Below are 25,405 nucleotides of genomic sequence, written 5' to 3'. Positions count from 1 at the left end.
CACGCGCATGCGCGGGGACAACTCAAGCCGCTTGCTGCGCGGGCAGGGCCCTGCGCAGGGGAAGGACCCCACGTATGGGTGGCCGCGGTGGTGCCGGACCGAGGTGGTAGGTGCGTTCCTAAGGCGGGTTACATCCCACCGATCTCACTATAACGGGGGAGGTAAATAACATCCACCAGCACGTAGGTGTGCGATAAAACACCGATACAATTGAGTGCGCCCCGGTGGCGCAGTGGTAGGAATGCCGCGTTGCAACACCGGAGGCCACAGGTTCGAATCCCCCCTGCGGCGCAAGTGGTCGAAGTGCCGCTCTGCTACACAGGGCTCGAATCCCGGGGGTTGGACTCAGAATCACAGAATGAGTCGGGTTGGAAGGGACCTCAAGGATCATGTAGTTCCAACCCCCTGCCTGGCAGGGCCACCAAACATACACCTTTACTAGATCAGGTTGCCCAGGACCCCGTCCAACCTGGTCTTGAACACCTCCAAGGACTCGATGATCTCTAAGGTCCCTTCCAACCCGCACTATACTGTGATACTACTGTGATACTGTGAAAATGGGCTGTAAGCGCAGAACCCGCTTTCCCCTCCGGTTGCTGTGTGCAGCCCTCCGCCCTCCGCCCTCCTCCCGGGACCAGCAGCGCGCCGTTCCCGCCGCTGCCTCCAGGTGGCGCTGCAGGGCGGGGCGGTGCACGCTGGGACATGTAGTCGGGGCGGGCTCGGCCCGGCGTCCGGCAGCACCGCTCGGGAGGGGGGAGCCGCTGCGGAGCCGGCAGGACGGGCCTGGAGCGGCAGCCGGACCCTCCCCCGGCGGAGGGGCGGGAGAGCGGGGCGAGGAGGGGCCGCGGCGGGGGTGGGGGTCCAGGGAATGCGGGGCGGGCCCGGGGGAGGGCTGGGGAGCCCGGGAGGAGGGGCCGAGCCGCCCGACCCGCCCTATATAGGGCGCCGAGCGAGCAAGATGCTCACTGCCAACAGCGGGGCCGCGGGCGTGTGGGGACGGGGCGGGCGGAGATCTCCTTCCCTGTGCTCCTGCGTTGGGCGTGGGGTGCGGGACCGAGCACGGGGCGTCCCGAGCGGCGACGGGCGGAGCGGGGCAGTCCCGGCAGCGGGAGCTCCCCCGGTAGCGGGCTGTCCTAGCGAGAACAGCGGCCCCAGGTGCGGAGCCGGGCGACAGGGAGGCTCCGCTCCACGCCGTGCCCGCCGCTGCGGGCGGGGGTGAGGGCCGCCGGGCCGGGGGCGAGGGGCTGCCAGCATGAACATCCTGCTGGAGCTGTTCGTGGTCACCTTCCGAGTGCTGTGGGCGTTCGTGCTGGCCGCTGCCAAGTGGCTGGTGCGGCCCAAAGAGAAGAGCGTGGCGGGGCAGGTGTGCCTGATCACCGGGGCGGGCAGCGGCCTGGGCCGTCTCTTCGCCTTGGAGTTTGCCCGGCGCCGGGCGCTTCTGGTGCTGTGGGACATCAACACGCAGAGCAACGAGGAGACGGCGGGCATGGTGCGACACATCTACCGCGAACTCTCCGAGGCCGCCCCCAAAGGTAAGCGGGGCCGGGCGCTGCCCCTCGGAGCCCACCTGCGGCCGTCCTGCCCCGGGGACCTCCCGTCCTGTCAGGGAGCCGGGCGGGACGTTGCGTTGTCCTGAGTGTCCCTTCGTCCCCGCGGCGGCTCCCGGCTCTCAGAGCTGGCAGCGCTAGCGAGCAGGCGAGTTCCCGTGTACCACGGTGACACCAAAGTAAACAGAAGTTTTAGTGCGTTGGAAGTAAGTTTGCTCTTTTGCTCAATTCTTTATTTGCCTGCTGAAATGCACCTAAGAACGTTTTTCTCTTTTCTTTCCTCTCTTATTTGCTAGTAGTTGGAGACGGAGAGAAAGATGCGCTGCCCCATTGCAGCTTGCAGGTTTACACGTACACCTGTGATGTGGGCAAAAGAGAAAATGTCTACACGACAGCGGAGAGGGTCCGCAAAGAGGTTGGAGAGGTTTCTGTCCTGGTTAACAATGCTGGCGTGGTCTCCGGGCACCACCTTTTGGAGTGTCCTGACGAGCTGATTGAGAGGACCATGATGGTCAACTGTCACGCGCATTTCTGGGTAACTATATGTTCATATATTACCTTTTCTATCAGTTAATTTGAGGGAATCAACTGTTGTTGCTTAACTCCCGTCTCCTTGGTTTTGCACTTGATCCCTTTCATTTGCAAGCTCTCCACTTTGTGGGCTTCTTTTTTAATGTCTAACAGGTAATGGTGGGTATTAAAGTTATTAATAAATTACTTTGAATTGACTCTGTGCTCTTAGAATCTTGAGTTCACAATCTCACTCACTTATTTAGCTCCATATATGAAATCTCTTGCAATCATAACTTCTGAATTTACATTAAAGGTCGTTGCTATTAAGGAATGACTTTTCTCCCTCCTTCTGCAGTCTTAAAGCAGAATGTCAGCAGCTTTAAGATGCTGCTTTGATGACGGTTGCAATGGCAAAGTTGCTCGCTTTGGGAGAAAAAGGCTTATTAGAAGCCCTGCTGGAGATCTTGTTTGAATTGCCTTGGAGGCAAATTGTTGCTTTTGGTGGCTGGGAGGGAAGGCCAAGAAATCAAGCCAAGAACACTTTTTGGGGAATCCTGTGTATTTGTCATCATAGCTTTCTCCTGGGGCTACTGGTAGAAGTAAGAAAAATCTTCAAAGCTAATTCTGAGGTGATACTGTAACTAGCAGATTGTTATCAAGGAGAAGTTATTTGATGAAGCTGTTTGATCTTTGCTCTTCTTGTCTGCCCAAATCTTGTTTCCCTGCGAGTTTTATTTTTACTCTCACTGTAGAGTGGAGCTATGTAAGTCAGTGTGTTGAAGGAGGGCACGATGCACACTTGGGTTAGCATTAGCTGTCAGACTGAGCCCATTGTTAGTATTGAACTGTTCTTTGGTCCTTCAAATAGTGTTATGAAATACACTTGCATAACAATCAAAAGATTAAGCAATCCGAAATATGCTTCGACTTGAGCTTTCTTTGGCTGTTCTTACCTTTGGATGATAAAATTTTGTAAAATCCTCCTCTTTAAAACTTAGAAGGGCCTCACAAACCTGGGGCTTTAACGTGGAACTTAAATGCTGTTTCATAACCCTAAAGGAGCCCCTTCAAATCTGCACTGTGAAATACTTAATGGCAGAGCAGTCTTTTTCCAATGTATTGTAAAGCTTGCAGAGAGTTTGCTTAAACTTCAATGCACATGAGATTGTTTAGAAACTATTAAAGTATATTTTAAGGCAATTTGGGCAATTTGAAAGGTTTGAAAAAGCGCATAAGACCTCACAACATTTAATTGCTCTGCATGTTCCCTTCATAAAAGTGAAACTGATGCTGAAGCAAGCAGAGATGTACACAGATTTAATGGCTGTTATTGATGTGGTCTAAAAGCAGAATTGACAAAGTTTCCAAGAACTCTAAATTATGACATCACCAGGAATTAAAATATGGGAGGATCCTAAATTCTCCAGCTGTTCTTCCTTCAGGCCTAAGTCATACACTTATTTATAACATTGTTTCGGAGGCCTTTTTAAAGCATCCTGTGTGTGTTCTTTTAGAGTAATTAAATATTAAGCTTAGTCTAGTATTGCTGTGACTGTTATTTCCACAAGTTTCATTCATTTCTAAATGTTAGTATCAAATGCCTTTAACTACAACTTGAGATCTTGGCGTAATCTTCTAAGGAGCAGTCAACACCCTTTCTATTTACTAGAGGATCTGTTCTTATGTGTGCTTCCTGCAGATCCTGTGTCCTGCTTTGCTTTTCCTTCTATTTATTTTTTTGCTCTTGGCAAAGCTTTTTCCTAGTCTTCCCCTTCCTGATCTCAGAAAAGACTGGCTTGGCCAACAGTGGGTGGACTTGTATTAGAAAATAATAATACTTAATTCATAAGATATCATCTGAATCAGCTGATTTGAAGCCAATTTTTTTTCTTTCTTTTTTTTTTTAAATGCAAGTCAATGCTGACTTAAATAAAACAATCTGTCTAGATGTGTGAAGTCTTATGCAGCTAGACTTTTCCATGTCAGCTAAACTGGTGGTCCAAAAGCAAAGGAAATACTCTGGAGCATTATGTAGACTTCTAACTATTCTTGAAGGATGTTTCATCCAAAAAGCTTTAAAAGGATTTTGTATTGACATGAATCTTTTGTGTACCATTGCTCAGTAGTTCAGTGTTTGTGCTTTTTGGAGTCTTTTGGTTTTTCCGTTGTTTCTTCTCTCTCCTGTGTAACACGGTACGTTTTCCCTCATACTTTGATCACTAACAAGCCTCGGTGTGTTTCTACATAAAAATGTCAAATGGAACTGTGGCACTGTCCCCTTGAAGCCCTTGAAATGGGGTTGACTGCATGTTCTCTGTGCAGGTGAACTTGTTTTCCGTGAGCAGCTACGATTCGAAGGCTGCTGAATCTCTGCAGTAGGCAATAAAACAAAAGCCTGTCACTGGTCTGCTGTTGTGACTCTAACTGGGCTGTGTACCATATCACAAACTGGCAGCAAGGAGAGCTTTAGCAGCATACCACAGCCTAAACAGATGCTTTCCATTTTGCTGACATCTATGATTTGTATAAGCCTTCCTATGTGTGTTCTATATAAACATGTCACCAATGCATCATGTAGCAATTTCCACAGCATAAAATCCATTGCAGTATTAAAAACCTGTTATTTCATGCTGTGATAACTTGAATGCTTCTGATATTGAAAACATAGGGGCAAAATGCATTCTCAGTTTGAAACAAGCCAGCTCTGGTTTACTATAATTTGCAGATGCATAAAACTGTTGCAGTAATATAACAGTATCTTTTTGCCAGTCTGTTGCAAGAAATAACTTGGCTGCACTTGCCAGTTACTGGAACAGAACTTCTGCAGACAGGGAGTTCTTTATGTCAGGATCCAGACCTGAAAAATGTTTAGTTAGCGCAAGATTTAGCTGTTGCTTCATCTATTTTAAGCAGAAAGGTTATTTTCCTTAATGTTTTACAATAAAGCTTAACTTAAGTATCAGCACATGTTTTTAGATCATAGAATAGTATTCGATAAAACTACTGTACAAATTATTTCAGGATGGATTGAGATTTCTTGTATCTATTATTCTGCCTGAATGTGAAGTTGTAAAGCCACTGCTGAATAGACAAGTATTAGTGTTGTACCTCAGAGTAGTTCCTGGTGACTCCTCCCAGATTCAGTTGTTGAATGAAGCACGATGATGATCAGGCACCACAATGTTCTGTGATAAGAAGATCCTTCTGTACAGCAGATTTTCAGTATCCAGCTCTGAGAGAACAGTGATACCACTCCTGCTTTTTATTGTTGTCTCAGTGCTCTGAAACTTTCAATTTGAAGCTCTCCTCCTAGTGAGTTCTCTTCAACTTACCAAAAGGGGGAAGCAAAAGCATTTAGCTCCAGCTGTGTCATATTTAAAAAGTGGAAAGCTAAAGCCTGGACTTGTTCATTGCTGCATTACTGTCCATTCACTTATAAACTACTCTGTTTCTGAGGTTATGCATGTACATCTCCCTTTGCAGGTATATAACAAATTCTAAATGGTCCAATGCTGATAATATGAGGAGAGATACTGTGTAAGAGGGAAATGCTGCTTGAATAAATTAGATATTTTGGACTATGTAATCCCCTAAATGTAAACAAATCTTTAAAGAAAAAGCTTAGTGGAAGCTGGAAAGGTACTGGATTAAATACATATTTATGCAGGTATTGCAGTTGCCAGCTTAATCTGTCTGAAAGACTTACTAAAACCTTGGAGAATAAGTGGCTTATCTATAAGTACTGATCTAATCTCCAGCTCTGAGGTTTCTGTGATTCTAATCTCATACAGTTCCCCAGTGTTCAATAGAACTCATACCTGTGATTGGTTTAAATATGAAAATGCTGCCCATCAAGTGTGCTCGGTGACTGTTCTACAGAAGAAAAGATAACTTAATTATGTGAAGCTGCATCTGAAACTGTACCAGGACAAATCTTTTATAAACTATTGGCTTAGTAGTTTAATTTTTGTCTTCATTTCTGAAGTTCTAATGTTTATGATAAAATATACACACGGTATTCTATTTATGTGCCAACTAGCTGTATTTAGCATTGTGGATGAGTGGAGTTAGCTGTCTTAATTTTTAATGTCATGATAATGTGTCCAAAGAAGTTTGCTGACGAAGTTTATAAGTTCTTGACTTTTTTTTTTTCTTTGAAAAATGAGTTGGATCAAATTCAAGCCAAACCATGTGTATATGATCCAAAAAGTGTCATCAAAACTAACTCTTCCCTTGCAAAATGATTCCAATTACATGCCACCAGTAAATTACCCTAGACAGCACATGTGTTTCATATAATGCAGTAGCATGCTGGGTAATGAAAATGAACCAAAAGCAGTCAGGCTCTTAGCTACAGAAATAGGGTATTGGTCATATTTAAATCTTGCAAGTGCTTTGGTATGTTTCTGTGGTTCATATGTTCTTGGGTTTATTTATCAAGGAAATAGAGGAAATCTTCTATCAGTTGAGGAAAATACTGTCTTCCAGATGTAGTTTTCTAAAACATCCATTTTACCCTCTTATGCAGCAATGTACTTAACAAGAGCATAAGCAAATAAATGGCTGTATGTGCATTTCTGGAGCACGAGTGGGCATGAGACTACTGGTTTAGAGCTTTCTTTACTGATGTACAGTATAGTGTACCAGGACCTTGTCAAGCACAGTTGTTACCAACCTGGAGTTGTCTAATCTGTAACAGTTGGTTACCTGCATCTTACAATCTGTATGAATCTATAAACTTGTCTTGTTATATTTAAGTTGTTGCGATTGTTTTAAAAAAAAAAAAGATCTGTCTTTTGTTGACTATTTTCCAGTTTTCTGATACTTTTTGAGGAAATAAACTTAAGAAACACATCTGATTAGATGTCTCTGCTTCACTTGTGGAAGGGATCTTGCATCACTTCTGAGAGCAGACACAGGTGTGGATTAAAATGTGTACTTATTGACCAGAAGACTTACCGAACACATTGAATTGGGGAGGTAGATGAGTCTCAGTCATGTTTAAAAGAAAAACAAACAAACCTTAGTTTCTCATCTGTAGGAATTGTATGAATTCAAGCAATAAATTAGTGAGAGAGAGGAGCTCTAGCAAAACAACTCCTAGAGCTCTTGGCTTCATGGGCTACATTTCCATCGGGACAGTGGGAAGAATGTTTTGAAGATTCTTTGGGTGTGTTACAAAGCTAACTTTCTGTGCTAGGTAATCTTACTTGCGTGATGGAGAGTGCTGACCTGTTTTGTTCAAAGAGCAGTTGAATCCATGCATCTCCCTTTTCTGTAATGGTGTCAAGTGGTTTTTTGTCCTTGTCAGTTCAGAGAGCTGAAATGATGGCTCAGTGGGTCTTAAAGTGCTTCAATTATGCTCCAGCTTTTGTAACTGCTCCCAGGCATGCTTTTGAGGTGAATTTTCTGCATCGTTTGAAAGATGTATGGAACTTGGGCTCAAAAACAGAAAATAAAGATTCTCAAATTGCAGCCCATTAATTGTTTGTTGCCTGTAGGTTGGTGTATGTGAAGGTGGTGTACCATGTGGCCAGCCGGTTACGTACATGTGCTTGACTTGCTGAAGTTAGCGGAGTTTAGGTGAAAGCAATATTATTTTCACATTAAAGCAATGTGATGGGTCCTTTAAGGGAAAGGAGAGTTACTCTGAGGAGAACGTGCCAAGACTTCTCAAACTAATTGAAATACATCTTAAGTATTAGTCAATTATTAGTGGGTTGTGGTTCCAAAGCCTTCTAAAATAAATCTGGAAGTGCAGTGTACCCTGGAAAGAAGAGGTCCTTGAGGTAATCTCACACTTCAGTCTCCTGTGACTTTTTTATGAGGGTTAGAGACTTGTCAGCAAACCATATCAGTGCTTTCAGGACTGCTAATCTGCTCTGAAGAAATGATGCTGATTGAGTGATCGGTGTGGTGATTGAATACCTCCTTCTTCTGGAATGAGTTAAGTCAGCTGAATAAGCAAAAACCTCTACACTGACTTTGGTCTGATATTATGGTCTTACTTATGGAAAAACTGGGGAAGTAGGAAACCTTGAATGGAATGATAGTTCTTGCCACTGTGCTGTTTAATGTAGCTTGAAGTGGAGAGGGTGCCTCTGCTGTTTTGGGAAATACTCCATATAAAAATAATTCATATGCCTTCTTTGTCCTGTGGTGGTTGGAAGAGCAGTGCTCTGATGGGGTATGATAGAATTTTAAGTTACCAGTTGTTCTGTCTAAAGTAACATTTATAATTTTACAAAAAGCAATGATGTTAATGGGATCTTAACATGTTATTACCTTTCTGTAATAACCAAGTGACAGTAACACACATTTAGAAGACAGATGTATTTGTGCACTCAAATACAGAGAAATGTAATTTTAATTAAGATGTCTTAATTAAATCTAAATAAGTGTCTTGCTAACCCAGTATTTTCCTTGTTGGCAGAACCAGCCTTAAGTGAACAATGTGAGCTAGCAATCCTTATCTGTAGTTCTGAGGGCCGTTGAATACTCTGACTAGATGGGTTGAGGGAAGATGAATGTTGTGTTTTCCAGCACTGTTCCTGCCTTCTTTTAGCACCACATTTTTATAATCTTCTCTACTTTTTATCTGTATGAGCTGGAAAGTGTTATCCTTTCCCAGTACATCTCATAACTTGATCTGGATCTTTGTGTGTTTGTGTGTGTGAGGTTTTTGCTTGTTTGTTTGCCTGAGTTTTTGTTATGCATTTGTAATATTAAATCTTTCTGAAGTCCTCTGTAAAAGCCAGAGCATCATTTACTTGATAAACCTTGCTCCCCAGCCTCTAAGGTTTCTAATTATTCACACTGACAATAAAATTGAGTAATCGATACATGTGTGTCTTTTGTGAAGAATGGTAGAAGTATTTCTACACAGGCAAGCTAGTGCTGAGTCGCATGTGATGCTGTGTGCTTATGGCCGTGGTCTTAGGCTTCTTAGTCTGTATAAAAATGTGTATTTAAAAGTATAGCTACAGTCTTAAGTAAGTGGGCATAAACTGCTGGCATCTCAGTTTCTTATCATTTGGTTTGAAAGGAGATATGTCACAAGCAGGAAAGAGATTTACATCAATGCTTAAACTTCTGAATGAACGCTTTGTTCTTGTAAATAATTGTATTAGAATAATGATTTATATGCCAGCCAAATTAACACTTGACACAAGTGAGGTATCACAATCAGGAGGGGAGGGCGTTATAGGCCAAGGAATGCAGAAACAGCTGCAGAGCAGAGGTGACTCTCTTGGTGTGAGCCTTTTGAAATTCAAGTTTGTTTGGCTGTTGAATTCTGCACCTAAATGTGCCCTGGTCACTTCTGCCATCTGTTTGAACTTGTGTGACAGTTTCTCAAGCACTCCACTTACAGCACTAGTTTGTATAAGTTCTTGAGCATATGCTTAAATATAACTTGGCCACAATTTCTGTTGACTCAGGAAAAAAATTAAGGACAGCTTAGTGGTGGCAAGCATGGGGGCATCCCTTGAATATATGATCCTTGGATGAGCTAGTTTAGCACACAGAACTCTCCGGAGGGAAGCTTCATTTTCTTGGCCTAATTGATTAGTTTTGCTTCTTAGAGACCACACTTGCTTCATCAACATTTTAGACGTGCACTGACCAAATAGTACTTATGTCAAAGAGACTGGAAGTAGGATAAAACCATGTGGCAGCAGACAGGACCTCTACAGCTGTTAATCCTGTTTGTTTTTTTTTTTCTTGTGAGATATTCAGTTATGGTGCAATTACTTTCCTTATTTTTTTCTTTTTAAGAGTAATTATATGAAACAATGACCTAGTTACTGAGTTAGGAAGGGTGAGTGAAGTGACTCAGCTTTCATCTGCATGCGGATATTGTACAGCAATGACAGTGCTGTGGAGGTACTGTCTTAAGGTACGTAAAGAAATCAGACATTTTTTTTCCTAGTTTAGCCTCATTTTCAAAAGTCAGTTACGTAGATTGTAAAGCACGAGTGATGACTTCATGTTTTCCCTAAGTACAGTTCTGTAGTAATATTTGGAAATATGCAGACTAAAATATTAAGTGTTACCAAGTATTCCAGAGCATGACTAAGCTTATGGCAAGCTGGAGAAGAATGTGTATTTGGAAGTTGGATTGCGTTCTTGTTCACTGAACAGAATATTCTGAGCTCTTATCTAATAGTTTTTCTAAAATGAATTTGTTATGTGGATTTTTCACTGACTCACGATGGCACATTTTCATTTTTTTGGTCAAGATTATCACATAGCTGGCAATAAATAACTGCTCTCCAAATGGTTGGACATTTGCTACAAACTTGTGCTAATGAAGGTGAGGGACTAATGTGTTTGTTACACTAATGTCAACATTGCTCTGCAATACCACAAATCCTTTGACTGGGCCATTTGTCAGTATATAAACAAAGCAGAATTTCTAGTCATTTGACTTCAACAGGGCTTAAACCCAGCTTTTGTGGGAAGAAGGAGCCAACTGTTAACTTCTCATATTGCTTCACCAGAAAACTCTAAAGTAACTTTAAATTTGGCATTTGGATAAATGCAGGTTAGGTCTTTACTGACAGATCTGCCTGTGGAAAAAGATGATGTTGATAGTGCTTTCTACTGGAAATGTAACTTAAGTCCCTTAGCTTCTTATAGTGGTGTTGGAGTTCGGTTAGTTTTTTGTGTATGGGAAGCTCAGATGCTAATACAGTAGTTTAAAGAAAGCAATTTGTTCGCTTGAAACTGCATGTTACTTTTCAGAGACTTCTGCCAGGTGTATAGTGCCTGTTTTAAATTGAACAGTAATCATGGTTTGGTAGTGGCTATAGTCTGAGAGCACAAAGAAATGTTGTTTGTAGACAATAAACATCAATTCACCTAATTGAGATATCTTTGGGCAGAAGGGAAGAGTTCATCTTTTCAGCATGATTACTTCATCTGTAAGCTTTGGTTCTCATGCTTGGTTATGTCTTGTGCTGAGCAGAGAAGCCTGCATATATGCAGTTTTTTTCCCAAGTTCCACTTGACATTTGTCACATTTATTTTCCAATGTGAGGCAGTACTAAATGCGTAGTTATGCCTCCAACAGCCCTCTTACCATGCTGTCTAACCTACTACTGAAACTTCTCAGCTTTTACAGTTTCAGTTTGGCATTTGAAATGCACAATCATTGGCAAACTTTGCTCTGCTCTTCTTAAGGTGATTAACTCTTCCCCTTGCTCATTGCTAGCTGTTGAGAATCCAGTACGATTGTACTGTCTGGGCTTTAAAAGCCATTGAAATTCAACGTAGGCAGAATTGTCTGTGAGTGGTCTGAATGAATACCTTTAAGAAGCTGGCAAGGAAGCTTAGTCAGTGGAGGGCTTCTGATAGCAGGGGAACATCATTTTCATTTTGAAGATAATGCGGTATTCAGCTGTCCTGGAGTCAGCTGAAAATACATGCTCATCTTCAAATTTCATCATTTGAAACAGTCAGTTTCAAAACATGCTCATCTAGGTGCTCTACACTGCCTTACTGGACTCACTTCGTCCACTTGTAAGGTCTCTAGACCAAAGGAGAAAGAGTAGAAATGGAAAAGATGCTATTTTAGAGTATGATAAATATATTACAGACAAAAGTATATGGGGGATACAGGAGAGAAGTAACAAAGAAATTAGCATACTTCCCTAAGATATATACTTTATTTATATATATATATTATACAATTTATTTTTTGTATTTTTATTGTATTTTTTATAAACTCAACACAGGGACAAAGAATGCAGGGTCTCTGCTTGCTTATGAACTTTTCTGTGCAAGAGGAAGATGAATGTTTTGTTGGGAAGGGAGCTGGTATCCTTGACTTAAATGGAGAACGTCCTCCATTATTCATAGCTGCATGAAATCAAAGATTTGCAAAAAGAGAAGAGCCCTAACTGTACAGTTGGTGACTTAAGTAGCAGAATATACTGATGCACATATATTAAACAGTTGTGCAAGCAGTATCTGTAAGTACAGATCAAAGTAGATAAGTTTATGTGCATGTATGGTAGAATATATACAAGTATGTCCATGAAAGGCAGCCACATGCTTCCACAGAAACGACTGGTGCAGAATACACTCATTAGGAGGACCAGACATGTAAATAGAAGTCTGACATCTGTGGGTGGACATAATTTTAAAAGCTTTAAAAATCTACAACCTGTTTCTTCTCAGTAGGGAACAATACAAAAGTTCTCAAGAGCAAAAAGGTGGAAGCTGCATACCAGTAACATGAAAGCTCTAACTTCCACTTGCTGGTATAGAATTAACAGGGGTAGTTCAGCTTGAATGCACAGAAAGCACACAAAGCAGTGGCTTCTCTGAACAAGCAAAACATTCTTAAGGAGAAACTGGGACTGCTTTTGTCTGTGGTACATGTACCTAAAGTACCTGCCCTAGGTAAAGGTGTCTGAAGTGCTGCTATGGTGGTGAACACAAGGAAAAGGTTTATGTAAGGCAACTGGGAGTCGGATTAGCTCTAGATTGCCATAAGCCTTAGGCAATGATAGAATTTCCATCTTGACTCTCAAGAAGAAAGTTTCTGAAGCAGGAATTCTGTTATTTAGGTAGCATGCTTGAGTACTTTCCTACACTTCAGAGCAAAGGGAGAACAAAGCTGTTTTCTGTTCCAGTCCTAGTTATGCAATTTGGGGTAATATCACAGGAAATGAAGCTCTTAAACGAAAGGGGAGGGAGAGAGAATGTAGTGACATGATAAGGTAACAAAAGTCTCTGTTGCAAGGTCCTTTCTTAAGCACTTTTCATATTCCACTCTCTGTAGAAACAACCCCTTTCTAACTAAGCCCTGTTAACAAACTATACAAAAGACAATTTAGCCAGGCTATGTTCAGTTGTTCTAGGCTTGGCATAATTAGTTCTGGTAGTAAAGAGTAGAAAACAATGATTAATGACTGAGAGATAACTAGTGGTATTAGTTTCCTGTGATTTTTTTTTTTTTTTTATTAGCATTACTTATCTTATCTTTACTATCTATGCATTGTAAACAGCTTTCTGGCACAAAGTTCTGATTAAGGAAACTACTTCATTCAGTTTCAGCTTTCTTCTGATACACTCAGCATGAGTTTATTCAGCATAAGAGGAACTACTACAAGAGCTGAAAGGTTCACAAGAAACAATGGTAGCTATTGATATTTCAAGGAATTTTGTAATGGCACCCTAAGTACTACAAATGCAAAACAGTGTAGATATGTAACTATGGATTATAACATAATTTGTTCAGCAAATAGCATGGTAAATGTTTGTTACTACTAAAAAACCCACTTATAAACCTCCATAAATGAGGTTTAACCTAGTTTTCTACAGATATGATGCTTCTCAGCTGATTGTGTGTCCCTTGACAAGCAAGGGATTTTGTGGATGGATCAGCCACGAGAGAGGAGAAAACAGGAACGTTAATTACTAATATGGATTCATTAAAAATAATTAAATGCCAAACAATTGATTCAAGCAATAGGTTATGATTTCACTAGGTGAAGACTCTGTGTACTTCAGAGTCCTATTTCACACAACATTAGAGAGAGGGAAAATAAATATATTTCTATGTAAATCAAATACAGTTTTCAATTATCTGGTGTTGTCTCGGTGACTTAGTTTTTTAGAGTACTTATTTTGTTACCTTCACCTCTTAACCTGGTTAGATTTTATCTGTAGTTTCACTCTATCTACAAATGTAGGGCACACAGAGCCCTACATGTGCCCCTGTGTGACTTTGCTTCCTTGCTACTTGTCATCCTTATGGACTTCTTGTTCTTTCAGGAGTTTCTGGTTGCAAGGCAACTGTAACGTTATTACTGTGCATGTACGTTAAGCATTAACTGCTGTTGCAGTTCAATATTAAAGGAATCCCCGTGGTCCCAAAGCAGTGGGTTTTTATGTAAAGGACAAATAAAGCTTTAGTGAGAGATTAAAGGTTGTGTTGCCTGCCAGGAGGTAAATAACTAAGGGACCCCTTTTGAAATGAAATATTAGAAGTGCTAGGTTTTTATTTTGAATGCAAGGCCTGCTCAGATAGTTTCATTCCATGCTTTTAGTACAGCTGTCTGTGGCAGCTTGGTTTGAGGAGGTCATATGTATCTCCTGTTCCTTTTTACCGTAGAAGGATCTGGGCATGATCACCCATGAACAATCCAGAGGAATGCGTGGTTCTTTTTAATTCACTACTTTATGAAAATTACGTAATTCTGACTTGTTTTTCACAATAGTTAATTGAGAATAGAAACTGAAGATCAAAAATAGCGCTGATCTCTACGGCTATTTAAATATTTACTTAGACAGTGGCTAATTATCCAGAGGGGGCCCAGTGGTTCTTAAAACCAGCCAGCAGAGACATCTGAGCTCCTTTTAAGTTGAAGCACAACTTTGGTCCCTTACATTTGCAAGGTCAACAGTAGTTGTGGGCTTCTATCTGCCTTCTGTAGTCAGCCTGTTAACAACACAGCTGTGTCTGCTGTGCTGTCTTTCTAGTGTCCAGTTCAGGACTTTTGATGTAGTCTTGCACAGTCAATCTCACCTTAAACTAATAATTTGGAGATAATTGTATACTGGAATTTAAGAAGGGTGGGGATATAATACAGAAGAAGTAATTGAGATGATAGTGTAAGTGTCTAATTGTTGTACTCAGTTCTAATTGGAACCAATTAAAAAAATAAAAGGGAAATGAACAGTTAAATCCAATCTTGTAATGGTATGCTTTGGTGTGTGAGAAGGTATTTTTGGTTATTATAGCCTATAATGAGAATAAGTTCTCCTTTGGGAGTTACATGGTTCTACAGTATACATTCAAGACTCTTCTAAAAATATTTGGCAATGGCTTTTGTTATAATGCTGTGAATGAAGTTTTACCCCACGTTTATAAAATGTATTTAAAGTGGTTATCTTCTGAAGAGAGACTGTATGACTACAGTTGAAAATAACTTCAGTATATTTACAGGTAAGTTTTCCATGGTTTTTTTCTGCCTTTCAGGTGCCTCACTTTTCCTTTCAACATGCAGGGGCACCCTGTTGCTATTCTATCCAGTTTGGAAAAACCTACTTTAAGACGTAGGTTGCCACAGCTGGTTTGCAGAACAGTTTGGCGTTTTCTTTTGTCAGGTTTCTGTGCCTTACTTTCCACTTATTGGAATGGAAAGAAAACTGGGGCATGTGGTAATTTCTGAGTTTTGCCCCATAGAATCACCCAGGTTGGAAAAGACCTTGAAGATCATCAAGTCCAACTGCAGCCTACGCATAGTACCCTAACCATAGTACCCATGGCAGCCATGTGCTGTACCTACATGGAAGCAGGAGAACCTGCAGTGCGGTACTGTGATCCACGAAGAAAGGAAAGAATATAAAATCAAATGCTCATGCGAGGAAGAGAGAGGATGCAAGATGCATTTTAAATAGAAACTGGGATTTTTTTTAATCACTGTCTCCATTGATTCAAATTAATACTTTCATGTTATTAGCCATGATAGCAGGCTGTTGTGACTCCTGCTGCCTTAGTTGCTGGCTTAAATAGAGTCATCTAGATGGGTCTGTGACTAATGTCACCAACTCTGAATCTTCCTGAAAAGTTTTAACACAAAGATAAAAAACAATGCAGTTACCCAAATATTGTACGTTTTCATACTGTTATGCATCTGACAATCAGGAATAGCCGTGCCTTAGGTAAAATCATTATCTGTTACACCAGCATGCCACTCTTGTGGATTAACAACAGCAGTAGGAAGACTTGCCTGTTCCTATCAGCCCCTGAAAAATAGCTGCATTCCGTCCACCTTGTATGAAGGGGTCATATGGAGAATAAGCCATCCCTTTATGCCAAAGGAATTTCTGCCTTATTTGTGTTATCAGAGTAGTCGTAAAGGGTGGCTGGGTGTTGGTGGAAGACAGAAGGTATGGAAAAAAATACTGTATTGAAAAATAGAAACTTTAAAGGATCTGAAACATTGGTACCTGCTTTATTGTTTCTTTAATATAAAAGCAAGTTTATAAACATGAGGTAGCATGTACTTTTCCACTTCGGTGTGCTTTGTGCATTCAGTATTCACTGTTTTGAGCTGCATACATCTAACATTGTTTTCTGTGTAGGCTTGCTTTCTACTTTAAGAATAATTACTCCAAAATTTAATTAAAAAAATCACTTTCCCAAACAGAGTATTTCTTCATATTCTCATTTGCTGTATTTAGGCTAATTTGTCTTGACATTGCAGCTGTGCTGTTCTTTGTGTTGCACAATCTTTTGAGTTTTGTTTCATTAAGAATGGAACTAAAGAATTTGGGGAAGGGGAGGGAAGAAGTGCTAGACTGTTAGAAGTTAATTTGCCGTAAACCAAAATGTTGAGAACAGATTACGAAAGCTATGAAGTGACATGTAAATGCTTGTTCAGTTTCACACTTATGAGAAATAAGTCATTAAAGCTGTGTGCACGTGGAATACATGTTACAGCTACTGGGAGTAGTTTGTTCTTACTTATATATTCAGAAGCACGGAGGAAATTACTTAGAAGATTTGGAAGTGGTCTTTTATGGAGCCTGAACATAAAGATTAAACAGTCTCAAAAACAAATAAAAGAACTAGCTCTGCTCTCTGTTCAGAGTAGTTTCTTACATTCTGCCTGTACTACCTTCCTGCTTTGTCTAATTTGAACTGCAGGTTAGAAAACTTATTTGTACTATACTTTGGACTTGTTTCTGTTTGTTGTTTTTCTGGGAGAGAGGAAAATAAGAAGAGAGCAATTCTGAGTAAAGAAGATGCTTAACTTTATATTTCTGTGTACCTTTCCTGATTCCTCATAGCATAAATTCCTTTCATCTACTGTACTTGCTGGCTTATCCTCTGTGTTGAAAAGTGTACTGCGTTTGTCATTAATAAAAGACCTCGCTCCAACTTGAACCACTTAAATGATTTTAGTTATATGTCTTCCTCTGCAGCTGTGAGAGGTAAAACTGAAATTAAAAGATCAAACCTGAAGGCAGATAGTTTGATTAAATCATTTCAGTTATTTTGGGGGCCTGGTTCTTGACCTCTAATGCCATGGATGGTACCACATTTCTTGCATAGTATCTTCTAATACTTTTTTTAGCAGAGGATTAGTGTGTCCATGCATCACCTCTGAAAACGAATGTGGGCTGTGCTACCTGTTCAGACAAATGCCAGATGGGAAGGCCACCCAAGAGGCATCTTGCCCCTGAATCAATCGAACTTTGAACCGCTTTCTCAGCATCACGACAAGCACAGAGAAGATGTCAGGTCTGGTAGGCAGATGTAGCTGAAGCTGAAAGAAACTAGGTTGGTCTGGTTTATGTAACAGACAGAAAAACTGGGGACCAGAGTATGGAGGAAGCTGCTTTGATCAACGAAGTAGGCTGTGCCAGAAGCTCAGTAAGAATACTGATTTATTTGGGGATTGCATATACCACGAAAGAGAATAACTTCACTTTGGGATTGTTTTTCTCAGCAAGAGGAGGTTGGGAGGAGCAGTGGGCAAGCCTCACTCTGAGACTGGAAATGTGTCCCCCAATAGGGTGTGTCTGCCTCTCACCATGCGTGTTTTTAAGTACTAACTCCAAGCTGCAGCAGATGGCTGGAGGATGGCAGCACCAAGATGACTTGCTGTTATCCATTTAGCGAGGTGTTGATAGTTGACTGCTGTGTTTTGTACGTTTTTGATGGTGCAACTATCTTTATCAACCGTAAGGATAGGTAATAGCATGGATTTATGGGCACAATTACAATTCAACATATTTCCTCCACAACTCTTGACACTAAAAAAGAAAGGAAAAAAAAGACAAAAAGAAAGAAGGCTACAATATCATAGAAAATAAGAAAATAAAACCACCCGAAAAGCCTAAAGAAGCAAGAGAAGCACTTCCTTGTTGATTTTCTCCTATCAGATAATTTTTATCTGTGTCTTGGATGTGATAGGACAAAAAATCTGTTGCTACGTTTTCCTTTCTTTCTCTCCCTCCCCTCCTGAGGGACAAACTCCAAGGCAAGTGCCTCTTTCTGCTGTTCCTGTGCTTTGCAGGCAGGGTTTCAGTCTGCATTATCACGCTTTCTGGCAGTGTGGGGTGGCAATCAGTCATTCCAATGTGATGTGGACAGATAACTGAGACCTAAGTGGAAACTGCTGATGGAACTGACTAATGCTCTGGAGGAGAGTAAATTGTTAGCAGGGCTGAACTGGGTGCTCTGCTGTCTTAGGAAGTTGATGTGGAAGACCTGGCCCCGTGCACAGTGGTCAGTGTTGTGAGGTGACTGCGGAGAAATAACGTACTGCATAACTTGAGAAAAGTGAAGCTTCTTACCTTTTTGAGACTGTGTTGCCTCGTGATGACCAGGCTTTCTTGCCACACAACATGGGAAGAGAGGCTGAAACTTCATGTGCCTGGCACAGATTAGTCTAACAAGTGAACTAAATTCTTGTCTGAGTCTCTGTATAAGAGGTTTAGAGATCCCTGCCACGAGGAAAGAAACAAATGCAAGACAGCTTGCTCTCAGATTATATTTTGTAATTAGCTTCGTTATACAGTTATGACAGAATCTAGGAGTTATATGAATCAACGGTAGAAAAGTCAAGGAGTCAGGAGGTCTGTTAATCTTCTATCATCTGCCAGCTATCCAGTGAAAACACTCTTTTGTGTGGTGTTAGGAGGTCTGGATTAGTCATTTAACACCTGCAGGCAAAAACGTTGTACAAGAACATGTGAAAATCATTAGAGCAAAACTATCCTGACGTCTGTGATTGGAAAATGCAGACAGCATAAGAATGGAATTAGATGGATTCAGCTGTAGCTTGCATGTCTCTTTAACAATGCAGCTGACAAGATTCAGACCAACAATTAAGCAAGCAGCAAATACTTCAGGGGCATTTGCATACTCTGGGTTTGGATCCAAATTACATGGGAAGACTTGGTTTCTGGGAGGACAAAGAATTTGTAGTTCTGCCTGAGTTAGAATGGGAAAGAAGCTTGGCCATGAGTAGATTTGTATATTAACCACATGCTTTTGTGATTAACGTACGTTATCTGTAATTCTTTGGCAACTTAAAAGTGTTCTAGTGTAGTATGCTGATTACCTACAAGCTGAAGTAAATAATAGCTGAAGAAACCCTTTTTCTAATTAATTGTTTTCAAGCATATATGGTGCTCTGATTGATAGTATATAAAAAAGTTAGTGTGAGTTCGCTTCAAAATCGGGTGACAGAACTAGATATTATAGGAGAGATGATCTTCTGAGAACTGACTTCAGTTTATCACTTAGATTTTTATTTTTTTTAAAGGTGTTAGCTCTGATTTGGGTGTTTAAACAAACAGACCTTGAGATAATTAAAGTGTTGGTTAAAAGCATTCATCTTGACACTTGATTTTGTTTTATCTTTGAAACCCTTCAGATACAGAATTAATAATGGATGTATACATCTACATTTAGTTAGAGCGGTGCTAATGGATACTAATAAAGATGGAAAACAGTTCAAACTAGCAGATGTTTAGTGTATTTTGTATGTGAAAGGTAACATCAGCAAAGCAGCTGCCTCTCCAACATTTCATTGCTGCAAAATGCACAGAGTAAGTTAAGTGGATAAAACCAACCATATCTAGCTGAGAAAATACATCATCAATAATTAGAGCTGATAATTGGCACTGATCTTAACACAGAAATACTGAATAGCGTAATTAAACACTTTGCATTCCTTTTTCTGCCTTTAAAAAAGAAGTGACTTCCACTTTAGGTTCGAATTATCTCTTTCTGATAACTAGTCTCTTGCAGAAAAATAAACATGTCTGAGCTCAATTGATCTTTTAACCTTCACATTTCTGGAGATACGATCGTTGTTGACTGAATTCACAAACATACTATAGATTTTCTATTGGCATTTTTTGAAAAACCAAGAAGTTCCAAATCTATACAGTGATCTCCTGAATTCCTTATAATAAACTGAGGTAAAGGTTTTGAACACTTATAACTAATGTAGTAGTTCACTTATTTTCTTTTACTTGATTGTTTTATTTATTTTGCAGACCACTAAAGCATTCCTTCCGAAGATGCTGGAAATGAATCATGGACACATTGTGACAGTTGCAAGTTCTTTAGGACTGTTCAGTACTGCTGGAGTAGAGGTTTGTTGGATTGTATTAATCTGGCTTGTTTTGTTTTTTATATTAGCAGCTAGAGAGAATAGTCAAATCTTCAAAGGTATTTGGAGGTTACAGTAATATGGATACCAAATAACAGCGCTCTGAGTAGGATCCACAGGACTCAAGCAGACACTGTATTTGTGCATTTGCCACTTGGAGTGAAGGCCTAGGATAGAATTTCATTCAGAATGCTGAATGACTGTTGAGTAGCCTGGTAACTACTGGTAATTTGGAAGGTATCCACCTACCCATTTCTGCCAAGAAATGCAGTGCTAAGGCTGAAGTCAAAGGCAAGGATTTTTGAGAAATCATGTTTCTTATTTCTTTCTTTATCTGTGAGAAAATGGCTACCTACTTTCCTTACAGAATAGGTGACTCACCTGCCTTACTAGGCTCCAAGTTATAAGCAGTAGGCCATCTAGGTCCTAGCAGCCATTTGAGAACACCAGTTTCTGTGACTCGTTTGATACATAAAACCGGGTAAGGATTAGAGCATATTAGCTTGCATTTTAGGTTATTAGTACAGATGCAAGTGGGAACAAAAATCATTCAAGTAGCGAAAATGAATTAATAAGTCTAACAGAATGATGGTCTTACTACTTTGTAAAATGTGGGGTTGGTGGGTTTTTTTTCCGTGTAGCTTAGGCTTAATCCAGAATCTTAAACTGCCTTATTTGTTTGTTTGTTTATTTATTAGCAGAAATGAGTTAAGCTGGTGTAAGTTAAAGCTTTTTAAAATGTATTTACTTTCTTGAGAATTCTTGAGAGGATTTCTTAGACAGTGGGTATGGGCACATCCACCTGAGAACTTGAATGTGACTGCTGTCTCTGCAGTTATTTTTGAATTCTGAGTGTTCTGAGATAAGCAAACTGTACAATTTTCTAAAATTAACTATGTAATACAACCAAATCTTTGTTATACCTTCTATTGAAACTAACAAAAAGTGAAACATTTCAAGTTTCTCCACCCATGCCCTGCCAAATTCGCTTGATATATGCTTGAAAACCAGCTCCTTCAAATCTGACCCCCAGGTAGTATCAGATTTCTCAGTCTTCCATTCCAGCATTTGATATTAAGCAAACTGCTCAACAGAGTAACTTGCCATACGAATCTCCCTTATTCAGAATCATAAATCCAAGTTAATCTCATACATTCAACTTTTCTGTTTTCATGATTCTGTGCTGATTGCTTTAAAATAGAAGTAACAGATGAGTTGATGCGATGCTATTTTCAGTGGGTGTCTTTTGTTGTTACTTTCTAAGTTTGTGTAGGATCACATCAAATATGCTTTGGCTTCAAACGTGATTCATATCTGTCCCTTTTAAGGTGCTATTTTTTTCCCCCCCTTGTTCATTCCCAACACAGGATTATTGTGCTAGCAAATTTGGAGCTGTAGGTTTTCACGAGTCTTTGAGCCATGAACTGAAAGCTGCTGAAAAGGATGGAATCAAAACAACTTTAGTCTGCCCTTATCTTGTAGATACAGGAATGTTCAGAGGGTGCAGGATCAGGTGAGTAAAATTTGTCTCTCTTATGTTTGTAGTTTTATAAAAGTACTTGAGAATAATTTAGCTCATTACCATAAAAATATTAAAATAAATATTATGTCTGCTTTCATATGTTACTGTGATCAGTAATCCTGGCCCCAGAAAGGGACTTTCTGAATTTCCTTGATCCTATGGTACTTAGCACAAGTTTTGACCTGTATTTCCTATAACTGGGTAGGGAAAGCAAAAGTTGAACTACTTGTTTTTGCTAAGGCATTCCAAAAGAAAGTGAGTTAATGAACTCTCTATGTTGGCAGTCCTTGATATATCTTGGTTAATCAGCTTTAATAAAATGTTTCAGAAAAGAAATTGAGCCTTTTCTTCCACCGTTGAAACCAGAATACTGTGTGAAGCAGGCTATGAGAGCTATCCTTACAGACCAGCCAATGATCTGCACACCTCGCCTCATGTACATGGTCACCTTCATGAAAAGGTAACATCTGAAATGCCACTTAGTTGGCAATACAAGCAGCAGAATGCTGGTAAAGTACATTAACATGTCCACTATCTTGATTTAAACACTGTCATACCTGTACAGGCCATAGGTGCTGTTTAGTCATAATTCTCATCTCTTGGCTTACATAAGTGTCTGTTGCTATCTTGGGAAGTTCCATTAAACTGTGATACTATGTATTGTACATCCTAGTTTTGCATTTCTATTATCTATCATTAGATTCATGTTCTTTTCAACAGACTTTTCTTCCATTCTGTGAGTTCTTCTTATTTAGGAATGAGGGAGTAAGGAAGCTTCCAGCAAAGGAACCTGTAACTATTTGTGTCTAGGAGCTGTGTGGAGGAGGCCCTGCCTGCAGATTCTCTAGGGCTTGCATCAATACAGTAAACAAACTGAAAATCTGCACATTCAGAACCAAATTGCAGAGTCTGTTTGTAGGAAGGGTTATTTTAAGGAATCATCTCCTTTGTTCTGTCTAACACTTCAGGTTTGGGATGAGAACTCTGTAAGTAGCCTTCTGTTTCAGTGATGCAGTGTAATACAGGAGTTGGCTCAATTCCACTGATGCATCATCACTTGCATGCTAGTTTGTAGAGAACAGTTTCACAGCTGTATGGATTTTTCTGTTTCTTTAACCTTAAGTGTGTAGTAGGAACCTTTAAAATCTTGCTGTCCTGTGAGCGCTGGTTGAAACTGATAGCATTGGGATTTTTGCTGTACTTACAAAGCAGTTGTTCTCTGCTTCAAGTCTCTCCTGGTGGACAGAGTCTCCAAAGACTAGGAAGGACCTTGACTGCTCTCATCTTTGCTGGAAGAGAGTATGTGTGTGTCTCTTTTGCCAACAACTTGAGAACACTACAGTCTTTGAGCTAGCTTCAACCAGAAGCTCAGAGGGCACTTCAGTGCTCTGTGCACAAGCAGTGCCTTCTGCAACAACGGTCACATCAAAGGCCCTTAGGGTTTTCTTGCATTCAACACTTTAGCTTCCAACAGGGAGATCAAAGCTTCTGCATAATCCATGCCCCAGGCAGCAGCACTTAGATCAAAGGCCCTCCAGTGGCTACTGCACAAACAGTACGACTGCCAGCAAAGACACCTGTACCAGTGACATCTATTTCAGTGATCCTTACTCCTAATGCCTAGATTCTGTGCATTACTTTCCACTAAATGAGTGTCTGTCATGCTGTTTCCAGAGGCTGTAGAGACCCCATCTTAGTCCTTCGTGAGAGCTCCTAAAAGTAGTGTTTTATAGATATAGGAAGAAGGGGAGGGTCTGTAGCCAGATATTCATCTCATTTTACCTCTTGGAATTTTATCTGAAGGGGAAAGAGAGGAAATTGCTTTCATTATTTCAGACCTCTTTTTGAGGATGGATGGCTGAGTTTAGAATGTGTGTAAAAGTTGTTAGACATCCGGTGATTAAAGAATTGCATAAACTAATGCTAATTCCAAATTAGCTTTTCCTAAATGTCTGATGACTTCTGGCACTGCTTTTGGTTGTTAGTAGACTTTCTGTGGTGTGTTTGTCACAGGTTTGTGAAGAAGCAGCAGAAAATCTGTTCTAAGCTGATAGCCAGCGAACAAATAACTTCTTCCTCCTCCTTTATGCCTGCCTGTATGACTGAGTCCCTAGAATGTCAATTTTCTTATTAAAATGTCCTGGAAAATACTTCTATTGAACTGCTATAGGAAACCCCTGCAATAGCTGTTATGTTCCATTTGAAAGCCCAAGTACATAATGAACAGAGCTTTTTTTTGCATTTTTATGCTGTTTTCTAACAATTTCCTAACTCGTGTTTTGCAGTATTCTGCCCTTTGAAGCGGTTGTGTGCATGTACCGGTTTTTGGGAGCAGACAAGTGTATGTACCCCTTCATTGCTCAAAGGAAGCAGGCTACAAACAACAACGAAGCAAAAAATGGAATTTAACACTGGTTTGGATGGACTGATGTTTATAGGTGAATATGATAATGTTACCTGAGTGAATTGTGAAGTGCACTTGCATCTAAGAGATGCAAAAAGTTATCACCTTACTGTGGCATTCTCTTGGGTCCTCAACCTGTGTATTGAACTCTAAAAATCAATGTTTTTTTTTTATATACTGTAAATAAAACTGACTAGAGTACTTGGAAAATGTGATAGGTAAACAAGGTGAATTTACAGTGTAGCCGCCACCATTGTCCTTTAGAATCTCACTGTATGTACAGTAAACTAGTCATACTACTTCTTGTAGGGATGCACTGTGTGATATCTCTTCCTCAGCTTACCAAGATGTGTAAAAATTGTGTACAACCAGAAGATGTGTGTCTCAGAAGTTGCTTGTTTTTCCCAGTGGTGTTTGGTAAGAGGCAGGGAGGGAAATCTTGATACTTAAGCTACTGCATATCACCTTTTAGCAAATTCAAGGATGGTTTCTGACTGCGTCTCTTTGCTTGTTAACCCAAGCTCTCTAAAGGACACATGGCCAACTTGTGGTGTAATTCTCTTTTGTACCAATTGTGTGTATTCTGTTTAAACAAAGATATAAATCTCTGCAGATTCAAAGACAAGTGGATGTATCAGAACTACATTCAAACTTGTACTGGGCATCTGGTTTTCTAGGAATGCAGTCAGTGATTTAAATTGACTTTTTTTCAAGTCACTTGATTTGAATTATGCTCTGTTCTGTTTCCCTCCATATATGTCAGAGTCCGGTCTGCTGTTATGGACTATGTTTCTTTTTGTAGTACTTATTTCCGACAGAGTTCTCCCACCCCCTGAGTAAGCTGTTGTACTCAATTTCTGTAACTGGACTTGTGCCTAAAAGACAAAGCAACTCAGCTGAGATACAAACTGTTTATGTAACTGCTGGTCGTACGCCAACTATTAGCAAATAAGAAATAGAGTAACGCCTGATGCAACTTTACATGTGGAGTATGGAAGGGTGTAAAGATTTTTTTTTCAATTGTACTCACATTGTAGAACAGCAAACGACATTTTTACAGTATTTTTTGTAAAGCAAACAATTTTGTGCCTTGAATTTGGTAATCTGTATTAGTGAAGCATTGTAAAAGTGAACTTCTACCTCTGTATCTTAATGTATACCATCCACTTGTAAACTACTATTGGACAAATTGTGATTACTTTTTTTAGAATGTCTTGTTACATAGTGACCAATGCCTGTGGTTATTAAAGTGAGCCACCTTTTCCTTAAA

General features: G+C 40.2%; 2 protein-coding genes across 6 annotated transcripts in view; one reads left to right on the top strand and one right to left on the bottom strand.

Moving 5' to 3' along the window:
* The first annotated feature begins 7 nt into the window (after window positions 1-7).
* On the top strand, window positions 8-25,405 carry RDH10 (retinol dehydrogenase 10). Of its 5 annotated transcripts, none has more exons than XM_085539442.1 (6): window positions 8-110; window positions 1,847-2,082; window positions 20,094-20,192; window positions 21,577-21,722; window positions 22,060-22,191; window positions 24,017-25,405. In XM_085539442.1, the coding sequence occupies exons 1-6, from the start codon at window positions 8-10 to the stop codon at window positions 24,138-24,140; spliced, it is 840 nt and encodes a 279-aa protein (XP_085395568.1). In that variant the 3' UTR covers window positions 24,141-25,405. The 5 variants fall into 5 exon arrangements, with proteins under 5 accessions (XP_085395568.1, XP_015711268.1, XP_015711269.1 ...); XM_015855782.3 differs by lacking the exon at window positions 8-110 and adding an exon at window positions 964-1,532 and having other exon boundaries at window positions 1,844-2,082; XM_015855783.3 differs by lacking the exon at window positions 8-110 and adding an exon at window positions 965-1,532.
* The window catches only part of STAU2 (staufen double-stranded RNA binding protein 2), a 196,987-nt gene continuing 190,145 nt past the window's right edge, over window positions 18,564-25,405 (bottom strand). The window contains exon 14 of the mRNA XM_085539441.1: window positions 18,564-18,749. Coding sequence (XP_085395567.1) covers window positions 18,735-18,749 — 15 coding nt within the window. The 3' untranslated portion in view covers window positions 18,564-18,734. The remainder of the gene's footprint in view (window positions 18,750-25,405) is intronic.

This window comes from Coturnix japonica, chromosome 2, assembly GCF_054131305.1.
Source record: "Coturnix japonica strain WE chromosome 2, WE-NBRP24, whole genome shotgun sequence".
In the NCBI taxonomy this organism is placed as follows: domain Eukaryota; kingdom Metazoa; phylum Chordata; class Aves; order Galliformes; family Phasianidae; genus Coturnix; species Coturnix japonica.
Note: the sequence above shows the minus strand (reverse complement) of the source record. Positions and strands in the feature narration are given on the sequence as shown.

What these genes read in the sequence shown, in the direction of transcription:
- RDH10 (XM_015855782.3), top strand. Translation starts at nt 1,253, where the DNA reads ATGAACATCCTGCTGGAGCTGTTCGTGGTCACCTTCCGAGTGCTGTGG. An exon ending in CTCCGAGGCCGCCCCCAAAG is followed by an intron (nt 1,533 to 1,843) that starts GTAAGCGGGGCC and finishes CTTATTTGCTAG; the next exon opens with TAGTTGGAGACGGAGAGAAA. An exon ending in ACTGTCACGCGCATTTCTGG is followed by an intron (nt 2,083 to 20,093) that starts GTAACTATATGT and finishes TTTATTTTGCAG; the next exon opens with ACCACTAAAGCATTCCTTCC.